This window comes from Lepidochelys kempii, chromosome 19, assembly GCF_965140265.1.
Source record: "Lepidochelys kempii isolate rLepKem1 chromosome 19, rLepKem1.hap2, whole genome shotgun sequence".
Lineage (NCBI taxonomy): Eukaryota > Metazoa > Chordata > Testudines > Cheloniidae > Lepidochelys > Lepidochelys kempii.
In genome coordinates this window covers 5,414,287-5,434,929 of record NC_133274.1, presented here as the reverse complement: position 1 = coordinate 5,434,929, position 20,643 = coordinate 5,414,287, and the positions used below count along the sequence as shown (strand labels likewise).

Below are 20,643 nucleotides of genomic sequence, written 5' to 3'. Positions count from 1 at the left end.
CCTGTAACGGCGGCATGTGGCCTAATAGTTGGAACTAGTTATGTGCTGTGTAAAAAGACATGCTGTTGATCATTTTTTAATGTTAGCAGGTATAATTACCTTCTTGGGTAAGCCAGAAGTACTTCTCACTACTGCCAGCCCCAAGCATTCAAAATCCTGAGTCTGGCCCCCCAAAATCGTGAGAGGGTCTTAAAAGTCATGAGATTGTTTTTTTAAAATAATAAATGTTGGGTTCTGTTTCTTTACGTTCTGTTTTTTGAGCCTTAAGTTACTCAAGTGCATGTTTCCCAGCTTTTCTCTGGAACCACCAGGGTAGAAATCTCCTTTTGTGTAATAAAAAAAAAAAAAAAGGAGAGATCTGAGGGTCTCAGGACTCCAGCAGCTGAGGCTTTAAGGAAAACACTGACGACCACAAGGCTTAGGATAAACTCATGAGAGTTCACAACACTGACTTCCACTGCACTTAGGACCTGGGAATTTGGGGCAGGCTGCTGGTCGTGGTGGATCTTTGGCCAGACCCAATTCCATGTCTCAATGCTCAGCAAGAGTGTGTAGCCAAGTGCTGGGCTACTCTGAGCACCCCAGCTAGATAAACCCCCCTGCTGGTGTAATGGGTACCGGCCTGGCTCTCTCTCTCTCTCTCTCTCTCTCTCTCTCTCTCTCACACACACACACACACACACACACACACACACACACACACACACACACACACACACACGATTGAAGCAGGGATCTTCAGAGCTTAAAGAAAAAAGAGCACAGGCAAGTCCAGCATGAGCCAAAGCACCATAGATCGTGGCTGTAACAACTCATATGCTCTACGGATCAGCACCGACCAGGACTTGTAACACACTCACCAGTGGGTTACACTGGCACCATGTAGGATCTGTGATGAGCACATTCTTCCTACAGAAATTGGCCCATCTCCTCCTTTCTACTCGGAGCATAAGGTCCGGGTGAATTCCTAGCATAGCTTCTCTCCTTCCTTTCCCTACATCACTCAGAATCCAATGAGGAATTTCTCAGTGACTTTCTGGCAGCCTTCCCAATGGAGAGGCCTCTGCTATTTTAGTCCCCAGGAAGCCTGCTTTCTTACTGATTCCATCTGGACAGTCAGTGGCTCAATGTGTCTGTGGCAGATGGGCCCAACGGGTGGCCTTCAGGTCTGAAACAGGTTCGGAGGGCGAGGGTTAGATTAGAAGTGAAATCAGGAGTTAGGGATTGGGTTCAGATTAGACTTTGTACAGATGCCCAGAGGGACAGAAACCTGCTAGATATCTGATGAAGTGAACTGTAGCTCACGAAAGCTCATGCTCAAATAAATTGATTAGTCTCTAAGGTGCCACAAGTACTCCTTTTCTTTTTGCGAATACAGACTAACACGGCTGTTCCTCTGAAACCTGCTAGATACACTGACCCTGTGGGCGTTTCACTGTCTTGGAACAACATCTTGTGTGTGAACTGCAGTTCTTGGGACGTGTCAGCCCCATCTGAACCAGAACCAGGGGAAAAGGGCTCCCCGGTTCGACCCACAATGAAACCGAAAGGGCAGATTAAAATCTGGGGATTTGGACCTGATCACCACTGAAATTCAAAGGGGGTTGAATCTGAACTGTGGCCCCTTTCTAGCTAACATTGATTTTTGTGGATTGCACAGACTCATCAGGACCCAGTTTTACACGTCAGCCAAAAGAGAGCAGGTGTTGCAGCCCGACACTGAGGTCAGCACTGACTCAGAGGGGAGCGCACCCCTTTTCTGGAGTCACACCCCTCCCCCCCAATCATGAGGAGAGATCACGCCTCAGCTCAGCATTGATACCGACAAGAGATCGCCCCTGATTCAGTCCCCCCCACTGCTTCGGCTAGCACCGCAGCATTGAGACCAGCCCTGACTCAGAGGCAGGAGTCACTCTTCCCACGCCCTGGAGTACTCACCTGCCTCTTACAGGTCTCCCATCCAAGGGCCAAACAAGGCCCAACCTGCTTAGCAGCGTGATGCTACACAAACACCGCCTTAGCCTTAGCGGTGAATTTTCTGTCTAAGCTGTAGGCTTCTTTCACAGCCCTTGTGCTATTTTACAGCCGTTTTATACCAGTGACTCTCATTCAATTCGAAAGCACAGGATCTCTGGCTAGACTCTTTCCCCTGGCCTGCCCTGCCTGGAAGAAATTCCCCTTCACCTGAGCCATGAACTACAGCTAGTCCCCGGGGTCTCATGTGACAGAGGAGGGCGTGAAGGGGACTCCCAGCCAATCTCTCTGCCCTCAACTAGGAAGCTGCTCCATATTAATGAGTCTGCCCCACCTTCTCTCCTCCTCCAGGCTATTGCAAAAGCCTGTCCAGCTGTTGGATTTGCAAGCTTGTGCATTTGAGGGCTGGCTGGCTGGCTGGCTGGCTTTACCTGGACTTTCAGCTAGCAGAAGGGGAAACTTCCCTGCTTCTGACCTAGCCAGAAGCCCTCACCATGGCTAACTGCTTTGGTAGCCTAAAACTCTGCCTTCTCCTCCAAGCCACCTGCCTATGCCTGGCTCAGCTTGTAAGTGTTCTCCTTTATATCCTTATGCTTGGAATGTGTCAGGGTTGGGCTGGGGGGCTGGGGAACTGTCCCCTGTCTGCACCCCACTGTAAAACGTTGAGCTCTTTGTCAAATTGCTTGCAACGCTGAGCTGCTTTCTGATTCTTTGCCTTCTCTTATTTTTCTATGAGCTTTCAGCTAGTTTCCCATTCCGGCAGTGCTTAGCCCAGGGAAAATCCATAGGGAAATTCCCAGGGGGAATCCAGAGCCCCCATACCCCGAAATAACTTCTAACTACTTGAAACCATCTTCATCTCTGTCGGGAGAATGAGGGGGCCCTGGAGAAAGGGAGCGCCTGTGTTGACACCTGAGTGGCACGGTTCTTTGTGAGTTTTTCAGACTCACAAGGTTTTCTTTCATTCACCATCCGTGTCTTTTGCCTCCTGTCCCCTCGGGGCCGTGCCTACGTGTTTTTGGTTAGGTGGAATCCTGCTGCAATTGAGTTGCTGCAGAACTGCTTGGTGTCAGCCAGACTCTGGGAGGAGGGCTGCGTTCATTAGCCACTGCTAGGGAAGGGTTTGAATGGAAGGATTTGCAGAGAGGCAGCAGGCCTTTTGTAGGTCCCTGGATAGTTGCGAAGAGGGATAATGGGGATAAAGCCCTAGCAGGGATGAAGCCAGGTTGGGGATATTCTCTCCCCCACCCTCATCCCCCTTGATGATTTTTGGAAGCATCATACAACCTGGTTTCAGAGTAACAGCCGTGTTAGTCTGTATTCGCAAAAAGAAAAGGAGGACTTGTGGCACCTTAGAGACTAACCAATTTATTAGAGCATAAGCTTTCGTGAGCTACAGCTCACTTCTTCAGATACAACCTGGGGCATTCTAAAGAGAAGGAAGGTGCTCCTTGGAAGTGTCTTTAGGTGCCAGAGATAAGCTAGCCCTGTTAGGGGATGGGTTAGTAATGGAAGGAAATACTCCCTCTGCCCCCAATTTGAGTGCTACAGAGGGACACCCCTGCTGAGCTCTTACCCCCAAGACTGGCTTTTTTTTTTTGGCCAACAAAAGAAAAATGAAAATTAATACTTTTTTAAGTGGAAGTGTCATTTTCCAAAGAAAGGTTCCAAGCAGCGAGTGGGAGAGAAGACGGGACAGAGCTGAACAGGGCCGCTCTGAATGAAGCTCTCCCTTGACAGAGAGCTGGAGCACACAGTCTCTTGCACAGAAGAGGCTTGTGGTGGATGCATCGTGGCTTGTAGTAGCCTGGGAGCAAGCTGAATCCACTGCAAGGGGCGGGCTTGAGTCCACAACAGCGCCTAGGGCTTGGGAGCCCTCAAAACAAAGAAACATTTGGCAAGGACAAAGGTGCCTATTCATTGGGTACTTCCAGGAAACTTTGCTCTCTCCTGCTGGCTGGCTGCTATTACATATAAGGAGCAATAATGATCTTTTTTCTTTTTCTTTCTAACAAATGTACAAAACCAACTGGCCTCTTCTCTTTAGAATAAATAAGCACTGATGAGTGAAGAACAAAGCCCCGAGCTGTCGCTGGCCATGTCAGATGCAACCAGCCCGTCTGGTTTTTGTTTCCATGAATCCCTGAATTCCATCTCTGCTTTTAGTCTCTCTTTCCTTAGCACGCCCCAAGAGGGGAGCAGGGATTTATTTGTGGAATTCCTACCACAAAAGCCTCAAGGCTGCAGATGAGGCTGCTTCTGCAGAGATCCCTATTCTTGACATGGGCTAAATAGCATGTTGTGAGATTGCAAAGATACTGTGGAACGTGCCTTAAGTGTTTCACCAAGGGGCTGGCACAATTAAGTCCCCTAGCAGAGTTTAAGACTGTGAGATTTTGCAAAATTGCCCAAGGGATTTGGACACTCCATTGCCTTTAAAATTATTGGGACTGGGGCATCTAAATCCCCATAGCAACTTTGGATAGTTCAGCCTGCATCTTTAACTCTGGATCAACTAAGGTGAGCTGCAAAAACAGAGGCTACTTTAAAGCGCATCCTTAAGATCGAAGTTGCCTTTTGGAAGCGGGATGGGTGGGTGGAAGCATGATTCTGATCTCCGACACACACACACACTGCTGTAATTCCACTGGTTTCCATGGAGCTACTCCTGATTTACCCCCGTGTGCCTGAGCTCAGAGTCAGGCTCTGGGTTTCACTCTGTAAAGGAGAAAACGCAAACCCTGGCTGGGCTGTTTGAGAACAAGGAGCAGAATCAGGGACCAGCTTGCTTAGATGCTGTCCCTGGCCTGCCCCATTCATCCCTATATAAACCCCAGCTACGGGGGAGAAGCCTCGTGCCTGCTTCCTTTGCCAGTCAGAACAAAACTGCTCCTGGATGGGCTGTTTTGCAAGGGCAGCTCTGGACGGGGAGAAGCAGCTGTCACTTTCCAGGCCCTGGGCTGTTTGCTTTGTGTCTCGGGGAAGGGGTCCCCATGGCACGGAACTGTTCGCATGGCCGACGGTTGGAGCTTCACACCAGGCCTCCCTGCTGCTCTGAGTGCCCCGCCAGCCTGCAAACTGTGATCTGAAGTCCAGATGTCTCTCTGGGTTAGCAGGGCCGTGAGCTCTCCACTTGGGGCATTCTCTTGACCGGGAACGTGTGCTTCTCTTTCCTTTCCCGCAGCGAGGTCCTCCAGGAGAGCCCGGCCCCCGGGGGCCCCCGGGTCCGCCAGGAGTGCCAGGATCCGACGGCACTGATGTGAGTACACAGCTCACTAGCCTGAGCAAGGGGTGGGGGAAGGAGAGGGGCAGGGACAAAGAGGGGCATTGTGTCAGGGTACATAGTGGCACTTCCCAGCTGTGGCCAGCAGAGGGCGGAGGTGTGCACAGTCTGTGTGCTGAACCCCTGGTCTCTGTGTGCGGTAGGATGGAGCTCCTTCTGCAAAGATCCCTCCTCTCCTAATTTAGGGCCCCGCTTGGCTCCAGTTAAGTCCATGATAAAACTCCCTGTAGCAGCAGGATCGGGCTTGACATGCACACCTCCGCAGAGTCAGCCTTTGTCATGCCACTGGGCTGGCTGCAGGAGTCACCGGATGATGTTCTCTGGCTTGTGGTATGCAGGAGGTCAGGATAATAGGGAACAAAGGAGTGGATGGGACCCCCTGGCTCATCCAGCCCTCTGCCATCACAGGCCCCCTGGCCATGTAATTCTATTAATGAAATTACCAAGCTTCGTCCTGAAACTAACCAGGTTAGTTTCCTTGTGGCCTTCACATCTATGGGTCTCTGCAACTAGCCAGGAGCTGCTGTTTTGCCTAGTGGTGGAAATAAAAGGCACAGACCCTCTTAAACTCAGAGGACCCAAACCCCTTCATTCCAACAATGCAGGGCAGGTCAGGGAAGAGAAACTGGAACAGTTATATTTTAACCCTCTCATTGCCGGCTCTCCTAGATTCGCCAGCACGCGGCTGCCTCTTTCCATGTGTTTGTGCAGCGAGCAGTGCAACAGGACCCTGGTCCTGATCGGGGCCTCTGAGTTCTGTTGCAATATGGATAAAAATAAGGGCATCCACCATTGTGTCTTAAAAGAGACGCAAGGGCTCAGCATCGTCTTTCTTTGTCCGTTTCAGAGTAGTCTGGGCAAGGGTTGTCCCTTCTGAAGTCACTAGACTGTGGATCTGCAAAGGCTGTTTTTTCTGGGATACAAATTGATAGCCAGGAGGGACAGACTTGTCTCCAAGGGCCAGATTTTCAAGGGTCTTTAGATCCCTAAAAGTGCAGCTAGTTACCCGGTGAGATTTTTTTCAAAAGCACCTTGAAATCAATGGGAGTTAAGGGATTTTCCCAATCCCATTAGATGTTTATCTGCACCTTTAGGCGCCAAAATACCTTTGCAAATCTGGTTCAGAATGGTTAATAATTAAAATAATAACTGTATTTGCAAAGCCCCTCTTTCCCTGCTCCCTGGAGCCCCGGCCAAATCGCTCAGGGTGCTGTCAGAAATGAGTAAAACGTCTCTGAAATGTACCGAAATGCAACAAGCCTGGAGTAAAGCCATCTGCATCAAGCGCCAAGCAAAGGGCCCAATCCTGAGGCTCCCCCACTCAGGCAGCTCCCGTCGATTTCAAAGGGAGGGTTTTGTGGGGTTGGGCCCAAAGATGAGAAGTGCAGAGGGGATCCTAAGGGAGGAAGAAGGGGTGGAGGGAAAGGGTCTACACGTGGCTCTTGCAGGGAGCATGATTGAAAATGCGGTTGGGGCAGACAGAACGGGTTCATCTGGGGTTTGAAAGTGCAGGGGGAGGGATCGGGGCATTTGGAGCAATGGGGTGATTGCCTGCTCACTGGGGATGCAGTGGTGAGGTTTCTGAAGGGCGTGCGGTGCCTGAGGCTTTCCGCCCGAGGCTCAGGGAGGGTGCCTGGAAGATAGGCCAGGCCTGTAAGTCATCAAGAACTGACCTGTTCTCTGGGCCCAGCCCCTCCAGAGAGACGCACCATCCGTGGTGTGGGATTTTGGTGCTATTTATACACTGAATGTAGCTGTGTCCTTCTCCTTGGGATCCACCCCCTGGAAGCTGGAAGCCAGGGTGGGGGAGAAGAGCAATGGCTTTTGACGAACTGTCTCTCTTCCAAAATCCTGTGGAGCATTTGGACCAAGCCTGCTGTAGTCTGGACAGGCTGAGTGCGGCCTGATTTGGGTGGTGAGCGTCATCTCCAGACCAGTGTGATCACGTGCAGCCCATGAAGGATTCTTCTCATCTCAGGCAGCTAGGTAACCATGTAGTGCTGCTTAGGGCTAGCTCATCGGAGGGCTAATGATGCACTTTTCTTGGCAGGTTTAGAGAACCTGAGGCCTCCTGAGGGCTCTGTGCAGAACTGAAAGTCTGTTTCTCTTTTTGGGGCCCCAGCAGGAGTGGGTGAGAGGGGCTGGTTCAGACATTCAGAGGCCTGGTGCCTGGTGCTGTCATCCCTTAAAGCAGGACTGAAGTACTAAACTGCACTTCGTTCCAATGCAGGCAGTCCCCTTGAACTAGCCAGCCCAGATCAAATCCGCGTTTGCCCCAGTGTCCTCGTGTTAAGACACCGGCCCTTGGGTGAGAAATATGAGTGAAGCCTGGGTTGTGAGGCGCCTTGTTACCTCGTCAGACAGGCCACATTCCAACTCGGGTCATTCTGCACCCCCTGAATTCCTCCCCCTGGTTTCAACTGACTAGAGCTTTCTTCTCACCCGGTCCTAAGCTGGTGCATTGTGTTGTGTTCCACAGCTGCCACATCCCATCCCAGAGGGGGCTGCCCTTCAAGGCAGGGTGGAGCAATCCCTTTAGGCCAGCAATTCCCAAACTAGCCCACAGTATGGCTCCCCTCTTAAAGTTAAGATACCCTTGAGCACGAATCCTGGTTCTAATCCCCGGGGCACCCAGAGACCTTGGTTGCAGAGCAGAGGGATATTAGAGCACCATGCGGAGAAACCCTGGAGACAAACCTGTTTTACTGCAAGGGGCAGGTGGTGCAGCTGGGATACACCCCCCTAGCTTGTATGTGCTTAGTTCCTCTCTCTGGTTGCAGCATTTGGGACCAGCTCTCCTCTCCCGGCCTGCTGCTCCAACCTCTCCAGCTCACTTTACCCTTCAGTTCTGTCCCCTCCCCATGCGTTCACTGCTCCTGCTCCGTCAGTTTTTGAATGACTCTTAAATGGGACCCTGTTTGAATTTTACACCGAAGAAGCGGCTTGGCAGCAGACCTGAGTCCCCGTGTGGTAACCCAGATGGGGAGAGGAAGCTGTTTGGAGACTGACACCTGCCTGGATAGAAATCCTCCAGCAGGGCAGATCTGCCTCCAGTCTTGGGGGCTGACGATTCTCCGCTGTGGCAGGCCATCCACCTGGGTGTGCTCCGCAGGCCATCCACCTGGGTGTGCTCCGCAGGCCATCCACCTGGGTGTGCTCCGCAGACCATCCATCCGGCACTCAGGAATGGAAGGCTCTGCAGAAGCCCAGGATTCTTTCCTGTTTATAATGATCTCTTGTTTCCCTAGGGTGACAAAGGCCCGCCAGGCGCTGCTGGGACCCCGGTGAGTATGCTACCAGCTCTCCGACATGCTTTGATTTCCACGCCTTTTCAGGACGTTGACTTTAATTTTTCCCAATGCCTATTTTAAAGGGCTCCAAGGGGGAACCAGGCGTTCCAGGTCCGGACGGGCCCCCCGGGAAGCCAGGCATTGATGTGAGTACAATCACATTCTCTTCTCACAGCTGCTTAGTAGATGACAGAGTTGCCTCCCATTCTGCACCTTTGATTAGTTGCTCCAGACTCCCCTGTTCACGGCTGTGCTTCGTGAACTTAGCCCTCGTCCTGAGCTTCCAGATCCCATCCCATCCTCAGGGATCCCGTCGTGTGCATGGGATCCAGGGGCTGGAGTCACAGTTGCCTGGCTTATATATGAATATTCATGAACTGGAGTCCAACCGCAAGGCTAAAAGGAAGAGGGTCCTGATGGGAAATGTAGTCTTTAAGGTGGGAAGAAACAGCTGATCTCAGAGGAGGAAATGATCCTTCCTTCATGTGTCGGGGCAGGAGGAGGGGGGAAGGGGATAAAAAGTGGGGGGAGGGGGGTTGAGCATTGTCGGAGGGGGGGTTGTTGGTGTCTGGAGCACCTCCCATAGGCCAGTGAGGAGACAGTTCTGGGGAGCAGAGACTTGTCATGGCTCCCGCCTGTCTGACCTGTGGAGGGGAGACTCACAGAAAGGGGACCGTGCAGTAGAATGGCTGAGCCCGACGGAGAGCCCCAGGGGCCATCAAAAGCGCTCTCCGAAACAGCCCTCGTCCCAAAGGTGGGAGGGCCGGCTCGAGAAACAAGTAGCCCAGAGGGTGCTTCATGTTTCCAGCCTTGCTCAGATTATGCAAAGGCAGCTGTTTGTCCACAACGCTCCGCTCATGTGCTTCAGCACCCCGCCGAAGCCTCCCCGCTGCTCCAGTCGTTCCCCCGCTCACAGCTCCGCCGACGCTCCCTCCCAACCGGCAGCAGCACGAACCCGCGGCTAGTCCACGCCTGCCGCCCCACCCACCACAGCCCCGCCCGGGCACCTGGGTCCTCTCATGCCGGCCCCCTGCTACTGCAGCCCTGGGCTCCCTCCTCCCCAGCTCCGCCAATGCACCTCAACCCTGTCCTGCCGTCCCCTCCACGGTTCCATTCCTGGCCTGCCCTCTCATGTCTGCCATGCCCCTCGGGCCTGCCTCGCAAACCCCCGCTGCTGTTGGAGCTCTGAGAGCCGACCAGAGGTGGCAAGCTGTGCTGTGCTGTGCAGTGCAGTGTGTTTACAGCCTGGGGGGACAACAGCTGACCCCCCCGAACTCCTTCGGCTGCGGGAATTGGAGCAGGATCAGAGCACAGTGACAGTGGAGAGGAATGGCTGGTGCATCCGCTCACTGGGCCAGCTCGTCCCTTTGTGCTAGACCCTGCGTGGGGCCATTGGGTAGTTGCCCGGTGGCTCTGAAGTGATGCAGCCACCCCGCCTGAGGCCCCAGATCATTAGAGGGAGCTCAGAGGGCTGGGAATTCTCCAGCTGAAGGTCTTTAATCTGAGTGGGATTTTAGGTTAACTCTGATCTCTGGCAGCAGGATGAGGAGGAATTGGGCTGGGACTTATTCTACCGAATCTGGGCCTATTATTGCACTCGGCACAGTTTGTTATTAACTCTGTCGTGAGCCGGAAAGGCCCTTTAGAGACCCGAGAGGCGTCTTCTTATGCAGAGTTGCTTCCCACAGTCCGGCGGGGGCTCAGCTCTGCATGCTGCTAACATCCTTTGGACCCATTTCTGTTGCCTCCAAATCCCTTTGCACAGAAGCTCAGGGTGTCCTATTTGCAATGAGAAATCCAGGCTGACTGGAAGCTTCTCAGGCTGCTGCTGTTTACCAGCCTACCCACCCCAATCCATCTGCTCCCTAAAAGGGCACGTGGCCTCATAGAGTTTTCCGTACAGGGCCTGGTCCCACTGAAATCAGACATCAGTGAGCATTGGATCAGGGTCAGAAACCCCCAGAACGTAGAGGCACCAGGTACCAAGCCAGCCTACAACACATATTTCTCTAACCACAGCTGCTGTGATAGGCCCCGATTTGGATCTCGTTTACTCCAGTGTAAATCCACTGGAGTCACTCCCAATTTACACTGGTGTAAATGAGATCAGAAGCCATCCCATAGGCTTTGTCTGCACTGGCAAAAATGGGATCTGTAATTCTCCAGCAGGACAGCTCCTGAGTGGTAGCATGAGTAGGAGTTGTAGTGTAGACAGGGCTCAGGGGTGCGCCCACATTTTTATCACTGGGTTTTGGGGCTCACAGGGGCTGTTCATAATAACTGCAGGGTTTGTGGCTTTAAAAATGCTTTTAGGACTGAAGGAAAAGTGTGTGTGTGGAGGGTGTGCACCGGTTTGCATGGTGTCTGTGTGTAGAGTGCGTCTAAATACAGGGATGGATGTACTGGGGAGGTGGGTGTATCTATGTGTCTGAGAGCATGTTGATGTTTTATGGTGTGAGCAGGGCTGAGGGTGTTTGGGGCAGAGGGGGAGATGGCTGGTATTCAGATATGTGCATTGAGGTGTTTGATTCAACTTGGAGGGGTACTGAGGGGAGTCTATTGATGGGGGGCAGGATACGCAGCTAGCAGGGGGGTGTGGGTGAATGTGCGGCATGTTGTCTGAGCATGGGGTGTCAAGGGGTGTTTGAGTTTGAAGCGTGGGTATGTATCTCCGGAGGGCAGTTGTGTTTGTGGCTGAGAGGCAGAGCTACACAGACTATTACGGACAGGCAGAAACAAACACAGTTAAAGTATACAGTCCCATATATATACATATACTTTGCAATTGGAAGCGATTTCTTAAACCTGTTGACTTCAATTCATGCCTTCAATAATAAATGAATAGAATAATAAACCTTATTACAACAATGTTTTATTCATCCAGACTAATCCTCCCACTACAGATCTCAATTATTAGAATAAAATAGAAAAGAATTGGGCTGAATAGAGAGTCTTTCATATTCGCTATGTAAGGGTGCTTTACAAAGAGCTAGGAATTAGACGTTGCAAAGTGTGTAGCTCAAACAGTCAGGGGTGGGTATGAAAACCTCCTCAGAGTGAGCCAGATTCAGATCTCAGTGGCCCATGCTGGTGTAAATCTGGAGTAACTCCAGATTTACATTGGTGTAACTGAGATGCGACTATGCATATTATTACATCTGTCTAGTTATCCACCCAGAGTCACATATCTATCCGTCCCATCTCATTGCAGTATCTGAACACCAAGTTAGTGTTTATCTCAATAACAAAGGACACTTGATTTGATTATTTTCTAACTTTTATTTTATACCATTTTCGTTCCCTGTGCTGCGGAGGAGTGGGGACCTTTGGAGCTGGGCTGGTTCTTCACTCTGAGGACCTGATCCTGAAACCCTCAATCCCACAAATAATCCTTGCTCACCCAAGGAAGGATTTGCTCCCGGAAGGGTTGCAGGATGGGACCTCTGGTTTGTAACTTCCTCTCACCTGCCCTAGTGATGGCATTGAAATTTAATTCTTTGGTCTCAGTGACTGTTATATCCCTTCTTCCTTTATAAATAGGAGCTTCCCACTCATCCGAAAACACACACACACACACACACACAGACAGTTATAAGGCATTCTGTCTCAGCAAGAGACTAAAAGCCTCATTTTCAATACAGGAATGATGTGATGGCAAGTCATTTGCTGTGTGTTGTGTTTCTCTGTCTGATCTTGCAGCCCTCACGCAGGGGAACAAATTCCTGCAAGCAAGACTCCAATCTCATTCATAAAGTGGTGTAAACCCAGAGTAACTCCACTGATTTATACTGACGTAAATGTGGTTAGAATTTGGTGCAATGATTTCACTGGGATTGTTCACATGACTGACACCTGTAAACCAAGCCTGCTCATGTTCGGTGCCTTCTTTGATGTGGACAAATGTCCACTAAGGTCTCAGTGCAGAGGAACTCCCCCGTGGGATGGGAATGCAGCACTCCCGAGGGCAAAGTCCCTTCTCTGAGATCTGGCCCACTGAGCTTGTGTCATGGGCAAATGCCAAAAAAGCTGAAATCTGTGGCCATGTCAACAGTACGTGGCGCTGCAGCTGGGCTGCTGTACCGGTGTGGCGTAGACATTTCCTGCGTTGATGGATGGGTTTTTTTGTTGTTGTTGCTGTAATTAATCTACCTCTCCGAGAGGCGGTAGCTGGCTCGATGGAAGAATCCTTCTGTCTGCCTAGCTGTGTCTACCACTGGGGTCCGGTCAACCTAACTGCGGTGCTCAGGGCACGAGGGAGTAGCTAGGTCCGTCTAATTTTGGCTTGAAAAGAAGGAAGGCTTGATGGGCAGCAGCAGTGGCATTGTGAAGAGGCGGGACGGTGGTTTATTCCCTGTGTTTCGTGGCACCACAACTTAGATCTAGGGCAAAAGCAACATTTCAACGTTTGCTGCCTCTTGTCTTCAGAACAGATGGACGAGCCCTTAGTAGCTTGTTAATAACCCAGCAAACCAGGTGGCTAAAACAACCCCAGCATAAATCCAATTGCATGGAGAGCCCAACGGAATGGGAAGTGACAGGGAAGAGGGTCTAATAATGAGAATGACTGTCTGCCATCTCTCCTCCCGCAGGGCCTGACTGGCGCAAAGGGGGAACCAGGGCCTCTCGGGAGGCCAGGGACTAAAGTAAGTGACTGGGGCTCTCGAGCTCCAACTCCAGCGCTGTCTTGTCCCTCCCTCCCAGAGGAGATGGGCGCAGAAGGGGGAGTTGGTTGGGGTGGTGAGGCCTGTTGGGTGGATGCCCAGTTTAGCCATGTGCTGGGGTCAGGGAATATATGGGATCTAGTCAGGTGTGTCCAGGCCCTCAACGGGTGTAAAACGGTGCAGCCTCACGGATTTCACCTTTGCCATAGGCCAGGATCCTGGGCTGAGACCAACACGAAGGTGAGATAAGAAGCCACCCTACTCATTGCACCCAGAAGGCCCAGTCAGGATCAGGCCCCATTACCCAGCCCTGTACGTGTCCGGAATAGGAGACGTCCCTGGGGGTGAGCTTTGGCCCTCCCAAGAGCAAGGGCTTGATTGGGCCAGTGAGATGTGGGCAAGCTTCCTGAAACGAGCGGAGAGTCTCATTGGTGCCAACGGGAGCTGAATCCGATCCAGAGGGAGACCAGTCCTCCACTCCTGTGCACTATTAATTATGATTACAATAGCCCCTAGGTTCCCCAGTGCGAGCCAAGGAGCAGGACCCATGGGCTAGGCCCTGTGTAAACACACAACAAAAAGACAGTCCCCGCCCCAAAGAGCCGACCGTCTGCACAGCCCTGCTTGAAGCCAATGAAGGTGCTGCTGATTTCCGCCCATGGAGTGAGCCTGGATGCACATTTTAAAATGAATCTCCCCTGCCCCCCATGTCCCATTTCCCACCCTGACCTAACATTGACTCTCTTCTTCTGCCCTGCCAGGGCCAGCCTGGACTGCCAGGGCCACCGGGACTCCCCGTGAGTATCAGCTTCTGTCACATCAGCTGGTCAGAGAAGTCTATTGTTGTTGTCGCCTAGTGGCCTGGGAGTGGGAGCCGGGGAACGCCTGGGTTCTAATCCCAGGCTCACTCTGTAGGCGTGGGCAAGCCAATAAACCCCTCTGTGCCTCAGTTTCCCCCATGGGTAGGCTCACACGGGCCCACCTCGCCGGAGGAAGGATTGCGACGGGCTTCCCGACGCTCCCCTCTCCCTGTGCCTCACCCCTGAGCTTAGAATGAGAGGGGATTTCAGTGTCCCTGGCCCTTCCAGTCTCTGGCCTGCCTGCTGAGAGGGCCAGCCAGAGGGTCGGCCAGTGCTGGTGCCCGTCACAGGGGTGGTTTTGTGCTGTGAGCGCTTGTCTCCTGGAAACCAGGCTGAGACCCCCCAGCTGGTTCTTGCAGCAGAGGTGGCTAGCTGGTCCCTGTTGCTCTGTGGAGGTCGTAGAGGCCACGCAAGCTGTCCAGACCTCTGTGGCTTTGTCCACTAAACACTCTTCCCCCATCACTAACGTGGCCTTCGTTGAGGGAGATCCCACTGCCGCTACCGCCCTGCTCCCGTTCTTATGAGCTGTCCAAACCTCCGGCATCTTTTGACGAAGATCCCCGGGGGGCCCACGGCAGCTGTCCCCTGCAGTGCCCCCTGTTTGGCAAGAACATTGGAAGCCCCCGGTACCTCTGAGATCCGTGCATGGAGGGACCCTCAGCATGCAGCTCTCCCCCTCCAGCAAGGAATACGGGGCTATAGGGAAGGTCAAGGAGCAGGCAAGCCAGAAGAGATGTATATTGTTCCCACTCTTGCCCTGTAGAGACTTCCCCCCAGAAAATTAACACAGTCTTGGGCTGAGTTCAATCTGAGAGGAATGATGTCCCAGTGGCTAGGGTGTTAGCCTAGGACGAAGGAGACCTGGCTTCCATTCTCTGCCCTGCCACCGACTCTCTTTGTGACCTTGGGTGAGTCACATAGTCCTTCTGTGCCTCACTTTACCATGTGTAAAATGGAGACGATAGCCCTGCCCTACTTCTCAGGGGTGTAGGGAGGGTAAATACATTGAGGGCGAGGTGCTCAGATGTTATGAAGGGAGCCAGCCGAGTATTGAAGCTAGCGATTGTACTTCCTGCGTAGTGGCAGGTCAATGAAATTGAAGCCAGTGGAACTGCTCTGTAATGGGGAGCAGGGTGTGCCCATGTCCTTTGCTCTCTATAGAGTGAGAACCAGAATCTGACCCCCCCATGGAGTCCCTGCATGTCTCCCCCAGCCCCGGGTGGGCAAAGGGGCTGTTGTGTTTTCTCAGTGTTGTCTCTGAGTCAGAGAATTTCAGCCCATTATAACTTTCTTTTTGTTTCAGGGCCCTGGATTGTCAGGACCTCCTGTAAGTGCCGTGCTGCCGCGGCTTGGTTTGTGTCTTTGGCTGGGACGGGGTGGGGGCAGAATGGAGTTTTAAGTAAAAAATTCTCAGCAACTTGTGAGTGGGGAATTTATCTGCTCAGGGGTGGGAGGGATAGCTCAGTGGTTTGAGCATTGGCCTGCTAAACCCAGGATTGTGAGTTCAAACTTTGAGGGGGCCATTTAGGGATCTGGGGCAAGAATTGGGGATTGGTCCTGCTTTGAGCGGGGGGTTGGACTAGATGACTTGCTGAGGTTCCATCCAACCCTGATATTCTGTGATTCTATGACTCCCATTAGCATCGATCCCAATGCTGTGGCTCTCCCTGGCCATGGGAAAGATTTAACCTCCGGTGTCCTAGTCTGGGCCTGCACATTAATAACTGGAGTGGATCTAAAGGATCAGAGATGAGTCCCAGGAACAATGTAAATACAGTCACATTAACGCTCTCACGGCTGGCCCATTATTATTCCCCTAAAACCAGAGCAGGGCAAGTATATGGCTGCTGCATTCAGCAGCAGATGGCCCCGTTATTCCCATTCTACCTGGGTGTAACAGATACATTTAGCATCACAGCAGCTAAGTTCCGCCTGGAGGTAACCTGTTGCCCACAGGAGCAGAGCAGGTGCTATCTACCTGCCTGCGCCTGATTCACGTAGAAGGCACAACCTACCTGCAAGCGCCCGAGGGACCCTAATACATTCAGTCCTAGGCAAAGGGCTAAAATCTTCTTGTGCAAAAGCACTTTGCTCTGTGCAAGATCCCCTGGCAATGGATATTGTGTCCTATCACCAGCACATTTTGAAATCCACCAACGTGTGTAATGAATGACTGTCTCCTTTTTCCAAGGGGCCTGCGGGTCAGGTTGGACTTCCTGGTGAAATCGGAGTCTTGGGCCCTAAGGTGAGGAAGCACCGATCTGCGCATGCACCGGCTTGTTCCTCTGACCCTACCTAGGGATGAGCCGGATTTTCAAAGGTCAGTTCTGGCTGCAGGAGCTCAGCCCCCGGATGGAAACACACCGTTATGGAAAAACTCCTACTGGTGACAGCCCTCTCAAAGAGCTGGCCTCAGGGGGCTACTTGCTTGCTGCTACGCAAGTTACTGCTTCAGTTCAAGAAGTAGGGGCAGCTGCATTTGCTGCTGAAAGTCACGGGTTCAAGCCCCATGAATGACTGAATTAGTGCAGTCTCCATGCTATGTAGCCCCCCTCAGGGGTACTGCATTGTTCTCCCTGACCTGACTCTCTTAGTAACTGCAGCCTTTTGCATGTTAACTTTATTTTGGGGTTGCCTCTTTTCAGGGTGAACTTGGACCTGATGGACCACGAGGCCCCCCAGGTCCCCCTGGGAAACCTGTGAGTATTAACCCATCTCCCCTGGAATTTCTCATCTGAGGTCCTAGCGTGAAGGGTGGATTAAGGGAGAGTCCTTGATCCAGGCCCCGGGATTGGACAGAATCCATATGCATCAGAAAGTCCGAATCAGAACTGCAAGTGGTGGTTAAGGGCCTGATCCAGGGAGGCACTCAGCACCCCGATCAGGCCTGTAATGCACTGCTGAACCCTGCTCAGCAGCCACCTGCATGGGGTGGAGATGACCTGAGCTAATCAAGGCTCATGCTTCAGGGTGTAAAGCTGATCTCTGTGAGGGTCAGGAAGGAAACGTCCCTGTGCGCAGTCCCTCTGGAACCTCAGGAATTGGGCACTGCCTTAGACAGGCTGCTAGAGTCTTTGTGGAGTGGTGAGGAGTGGGATACCTGGCTAAACTTTTAGCTGGTATGAAGGGAGGTGGGTTAATGGATTAGATGGGCCAGTGTTTGGGGCTAGTCTGATTAAACCCTCTTCATTTAAACTGTGGACAAATCACAGCAAGGTCTGTGTTCTACCAGTCAGCTATTAAGGTTAATATTTGGGATTTGGGCTAGATGTGAGCTGCATGGTTTCCCAAGGGACTATTTGCAGATGGAAATGCTCCAAGGGCTGTGGCCTGGGCCAATGGTGGGCAACTGGCAGCCAGGACTCCTGGGTTCTATTTCCTGCTCTGAGAACACAGGGTATCTTATGGTTAGAGCAAGACAAGACGTGCAGCCAGGACTCCCAGCTTTTAGTCCCAGCTCTGCCAATGACTCAACTGTGTGACCCTGGGCATGTCGCTTCCCTGCTCTGTGCCTCACTTTCCCCATCTATAAAGGAGGATGCAATGTTTACCCACCTCTGTAAGCTGTTCTGAGATTAAAAAGCTGTGTATTGTTACTGTTATGTTAGGGCGCCTGATGGTTTTATTTCATTCCAGGGCCCCCCAGGACACATCCAAGGGCTGGAAGGCAGTGCTGATTTCTTGGTAAGCACTGCAGTTACATTAGGCTTTTAACAGACCCTCCCAGTGTAACAGCAGCTGAGAGCTCATTCCTGGGAAATGCCTTAACAAGTGTCATTTGGTAGCAGGGAAGAGATGTTTTGCAGCAACTTCTAGTGCTCAGACTCCTTCAGAGCTGTGATGTTCCCTGCACTGGCTGCCCCATTCTTTGAAACGCTGTGCTGCTGGGAGCCAAGGTGACACTCACTGGGCCATCAGCGCTTGCAGCCTTTGGGCCTCATCCTGCTCTGACCTCTGGGAGCAAATTGTATCTGCCAGCTCCTGCCTTTCCCTTCATGTGCCATATGCAGATGGTTGCCCTTTAGACTGGTGTATATACAGAGCCGAGCTTCTCCTTTGGGGCTGGCATGTAGTCAGGTGTGTCCCCTTAGGGCAGCGTCCTAGAGATGCCAGGTCCCTTTTGGGCTGCTCATAGAACCAGGTCAGGCCCTGCTGTGGGGGCTGACAGTGCGACTGGGCCCCTGGGGTGGGTTCACAGAGCCACGTCTGTCCCTACAGAGCCAGTTCTGAGTTGCCCCAGCTGCATGGGCTGCCCCCAGTCCTTTACTCGCTGGCAGGTGGCTGGTTATACAGCTTGGGTGTCCCCGTTGTAACCCGGCAGTGGCTCCCTGCCTTCCTTCTTGTCCTCACTAGGGTGGGCCTCCTCCGACCTGCAGGCAGGCCCATGCCATGCACAGGGGGAAAATATTTACTTCCTGGGGGGTATTTCTCGTGGTGACTGCCTGGCTCTCTTTGCACATCCCCAGCCCTCTTATTGACTCATGGCTAGATCTCTCCAAGGGTCCCAGTCCGATGGTCAGTGAAGTCAATGGCGGGACTTCTTGTTGATTTCAGTGGCAGGCAGATCAACGTTCGGAGAGTGTGTGATGGCAGGTCTGCCACGCTGAGGGGTGAGGGCTGTGGATCTGTGGCTCAGGCTTCCCCTACCCCCCGCTGCCTGGGATCGCCCCCACCTCCCTGGTCACCTCCTACTCTGCATTCTGCGTGTGATTTCACGGAGCAGCACAGACCCCCCCGCCCCAGAAGGAGACAGGCGGGCTCAATCTCGGGGGCGGAAGGATGTGCAGAGCATTTGCTTTGTGCTGTGCTAATAATACAGGGCGAGGAAGGCCTGGAATTAAATGCCTGCAAGGGGCAAGTGACTCTGCAATTTCCCTCAAGAGCTTTATCGGGAAAAGCTCCACTCACGCGAAGCCCCAATGCTGGGCGCACCCCAAGTGCCGCTTCTCTACAGCCTAATACTGTTTTCTGATTAAAACAAGCTCCTTTTCTTTCTCCCACCCACTAGTGTCCAACCAACTGCCCGCCAGGGCCCAAAGGCCTCCAGGGACTTCAGGGACTGAAGGTAAGGTAACGACACCCCTGACCCAGGTGTTGAACCGGGGACCTCAACACATCAGCCTTGAGTTCTTGAGCTCTTATTTGTATTATTGCAGCACCTAGGTGCCTGCGTTGCGGACCAGGACCCCAGTGAGCTAGGTGCTGTATGGACATAAAGGGTCTGCTTCTCTCTTAGCTTGGAGACCGTAGCGGATGCATAAACTACTATCCAGGATCCGGCCCCTAGCTGGCTAGCGTGTTACACTGAGGACACAGGCTTGGGGACCTCCCCTCCGCACTCCTGCCAGCCCCCACCTCCAAATCTGAGAGCAGCTTCCAAAGGGTCCAGTGCTTCTGCCAGGCTCCCCAAGCCCTGCTTGCTTTGCACAGCCCCCTCCTGGCATAGGTGCGGGAACTAGGGGTGCAGGGGTGCTGCTGTGCCCCCCTGGCTTGAAGTAGTAACAACAACCCAAATTACATGGTTTCCGCCTTCAGCATCCCCACTATATACATGGTTGCAGCACCCCCACCTCCTGGGCTGGGTAGAAGAGTCTCCCGGGGGTGAGCTGTTTACTGCTGCCCTCTGTGGTCCTTGGCTGCCCTCTGTTGTCCTCGTGGATGGAAGGACACGGTGGGCTGCAGCAGAAAAATGCCCACCCTAGCTTCTGCCTGTGTGCAAACGCCCTGCGGTACCTGCCCATGCGTGCGTGATACGCCACAGCTGGGGGATTTACAGGGCAGACGCTGAGTGCGCCCCCGGGGGAATCACTTTGAGTGCGGGACTCGGGGGAGCCTTAATTGCCATCTCTTTTCTCCTTTAGGGACACAAAGGCCGCCCCGGTGCCCTCGGGGAATCTGGCAGACAGGGCAGGCCGGTGAGTACAGCTCTCCTTACCAGGCGTCCCAGTCAGATGGAGAAGGGTTGGGGTGGGGGGGAGGGAGGACAGGAAGGGGGAATCTCTGCTCTCTCCTGTGTGGAGATGAGAGGGGGTCTGGAGGGAAAGAGAGACCGAAGGATGGAGAAAGTAAGGATGGGTGAGGAGAGAAAAGCACCAGGAGAGAGAGAGAAGGAAGGGGATACTGGGGGTTAGGAGGAATAAGAGTGAGGGATAGGGGAAAGAGGGGGGTCCCTGCCCCCGGGCTTGCACCAGGAGGGCCAGTAAATGGAGCTGGAGCTTCCCATAGCGTGTCCCAGGCTGCCTGCTCTTCCCAGCGCTGAGTGGCTGCCTGGGGACTGGCTCTTCATCCTCCCCAGGGTATTCAAATCCCATCCCCCATCACCATCCCTCCTAGGGTCCCGCGTGCGGGGATTGAGGGGCTCTGGGCAGTTTAGACCTCAACGGCCAGGGTTCGGAGCCAGTTCGCGGAGCCTTTCCTGCACTGACGTCTCTCCTCTCTCCTGTTCCCCCCAGGGTCCCCCGGGCGACATGGGCATTTCCGGAGAACAAGGCATCCCCGGCCCTCCAGTAACGTATTTACTGTTCTTATCGCTTGGTGCTTTTGACCTAGACTCATGGCCCAGGGGATTAGTTTAT

The 20,643-nt window shown here is 52.9% G+C and overlaps 1 protein-coding gene across 1 annotated transcript in view; it reads left to right on the top strand.

The window, feature by feature from the left end:
* The first annotated feature begins 2,415 nt into the window (after positions 1–2,415).
* Positions 2,416–20,643, top strand: part of COL9A2 (collagen type IX alpha 2 chain) — a 40,943-nt gene continuing 22,715 nt past the window's right edge. The window contains exons 1-13 of the mRNA XM_073317498.1: positions 2,416–2,540; positions 5,159–5,233; positions 8,506–8,541; positions 8,631–8,693; positions 13,137–13,190; positions 13,970–14,005; positions 15,372–15,395; positions 16,260–16,313; positions 16,714–16,767; positions 17,705–17,752; positions 19,077–19,133; positions 19,930–19,983; positions 20,521–20,574. Of these exons, the coding sequence (XP_073173599.1) occupies positions 2,469–2,540; positions 5,159–5,233; positions 8,506–8,541; positions 8,631–8,693; positions 13,137–13,190; positions 13,970–14,005; positions 15,372–15,395; positions 16,260–16,313; positions 16,714–16,767; positions 17,705–17,752; positions 19,077–19,133; positions 19,930–19,983; positions 20,521–20,574 (681 nt within the window). The 5' untranslated portion in view covers positions 2,416–2,468. The remainder of the gene's footprint in view (positions 2,541–5,158; positions 5,234–8,505; positions 8,542–8,630; positions 8,694–13,136; positions 13,191–13,969; positions 14,006–15,371; positions 15,396–16,259; positions 16,314–16,713; positions 16,768–17,704; positions 17,753–19,076; positions 19,134–19,929; positions 19,984–20,520; positions 20,575–20,643) is intronic.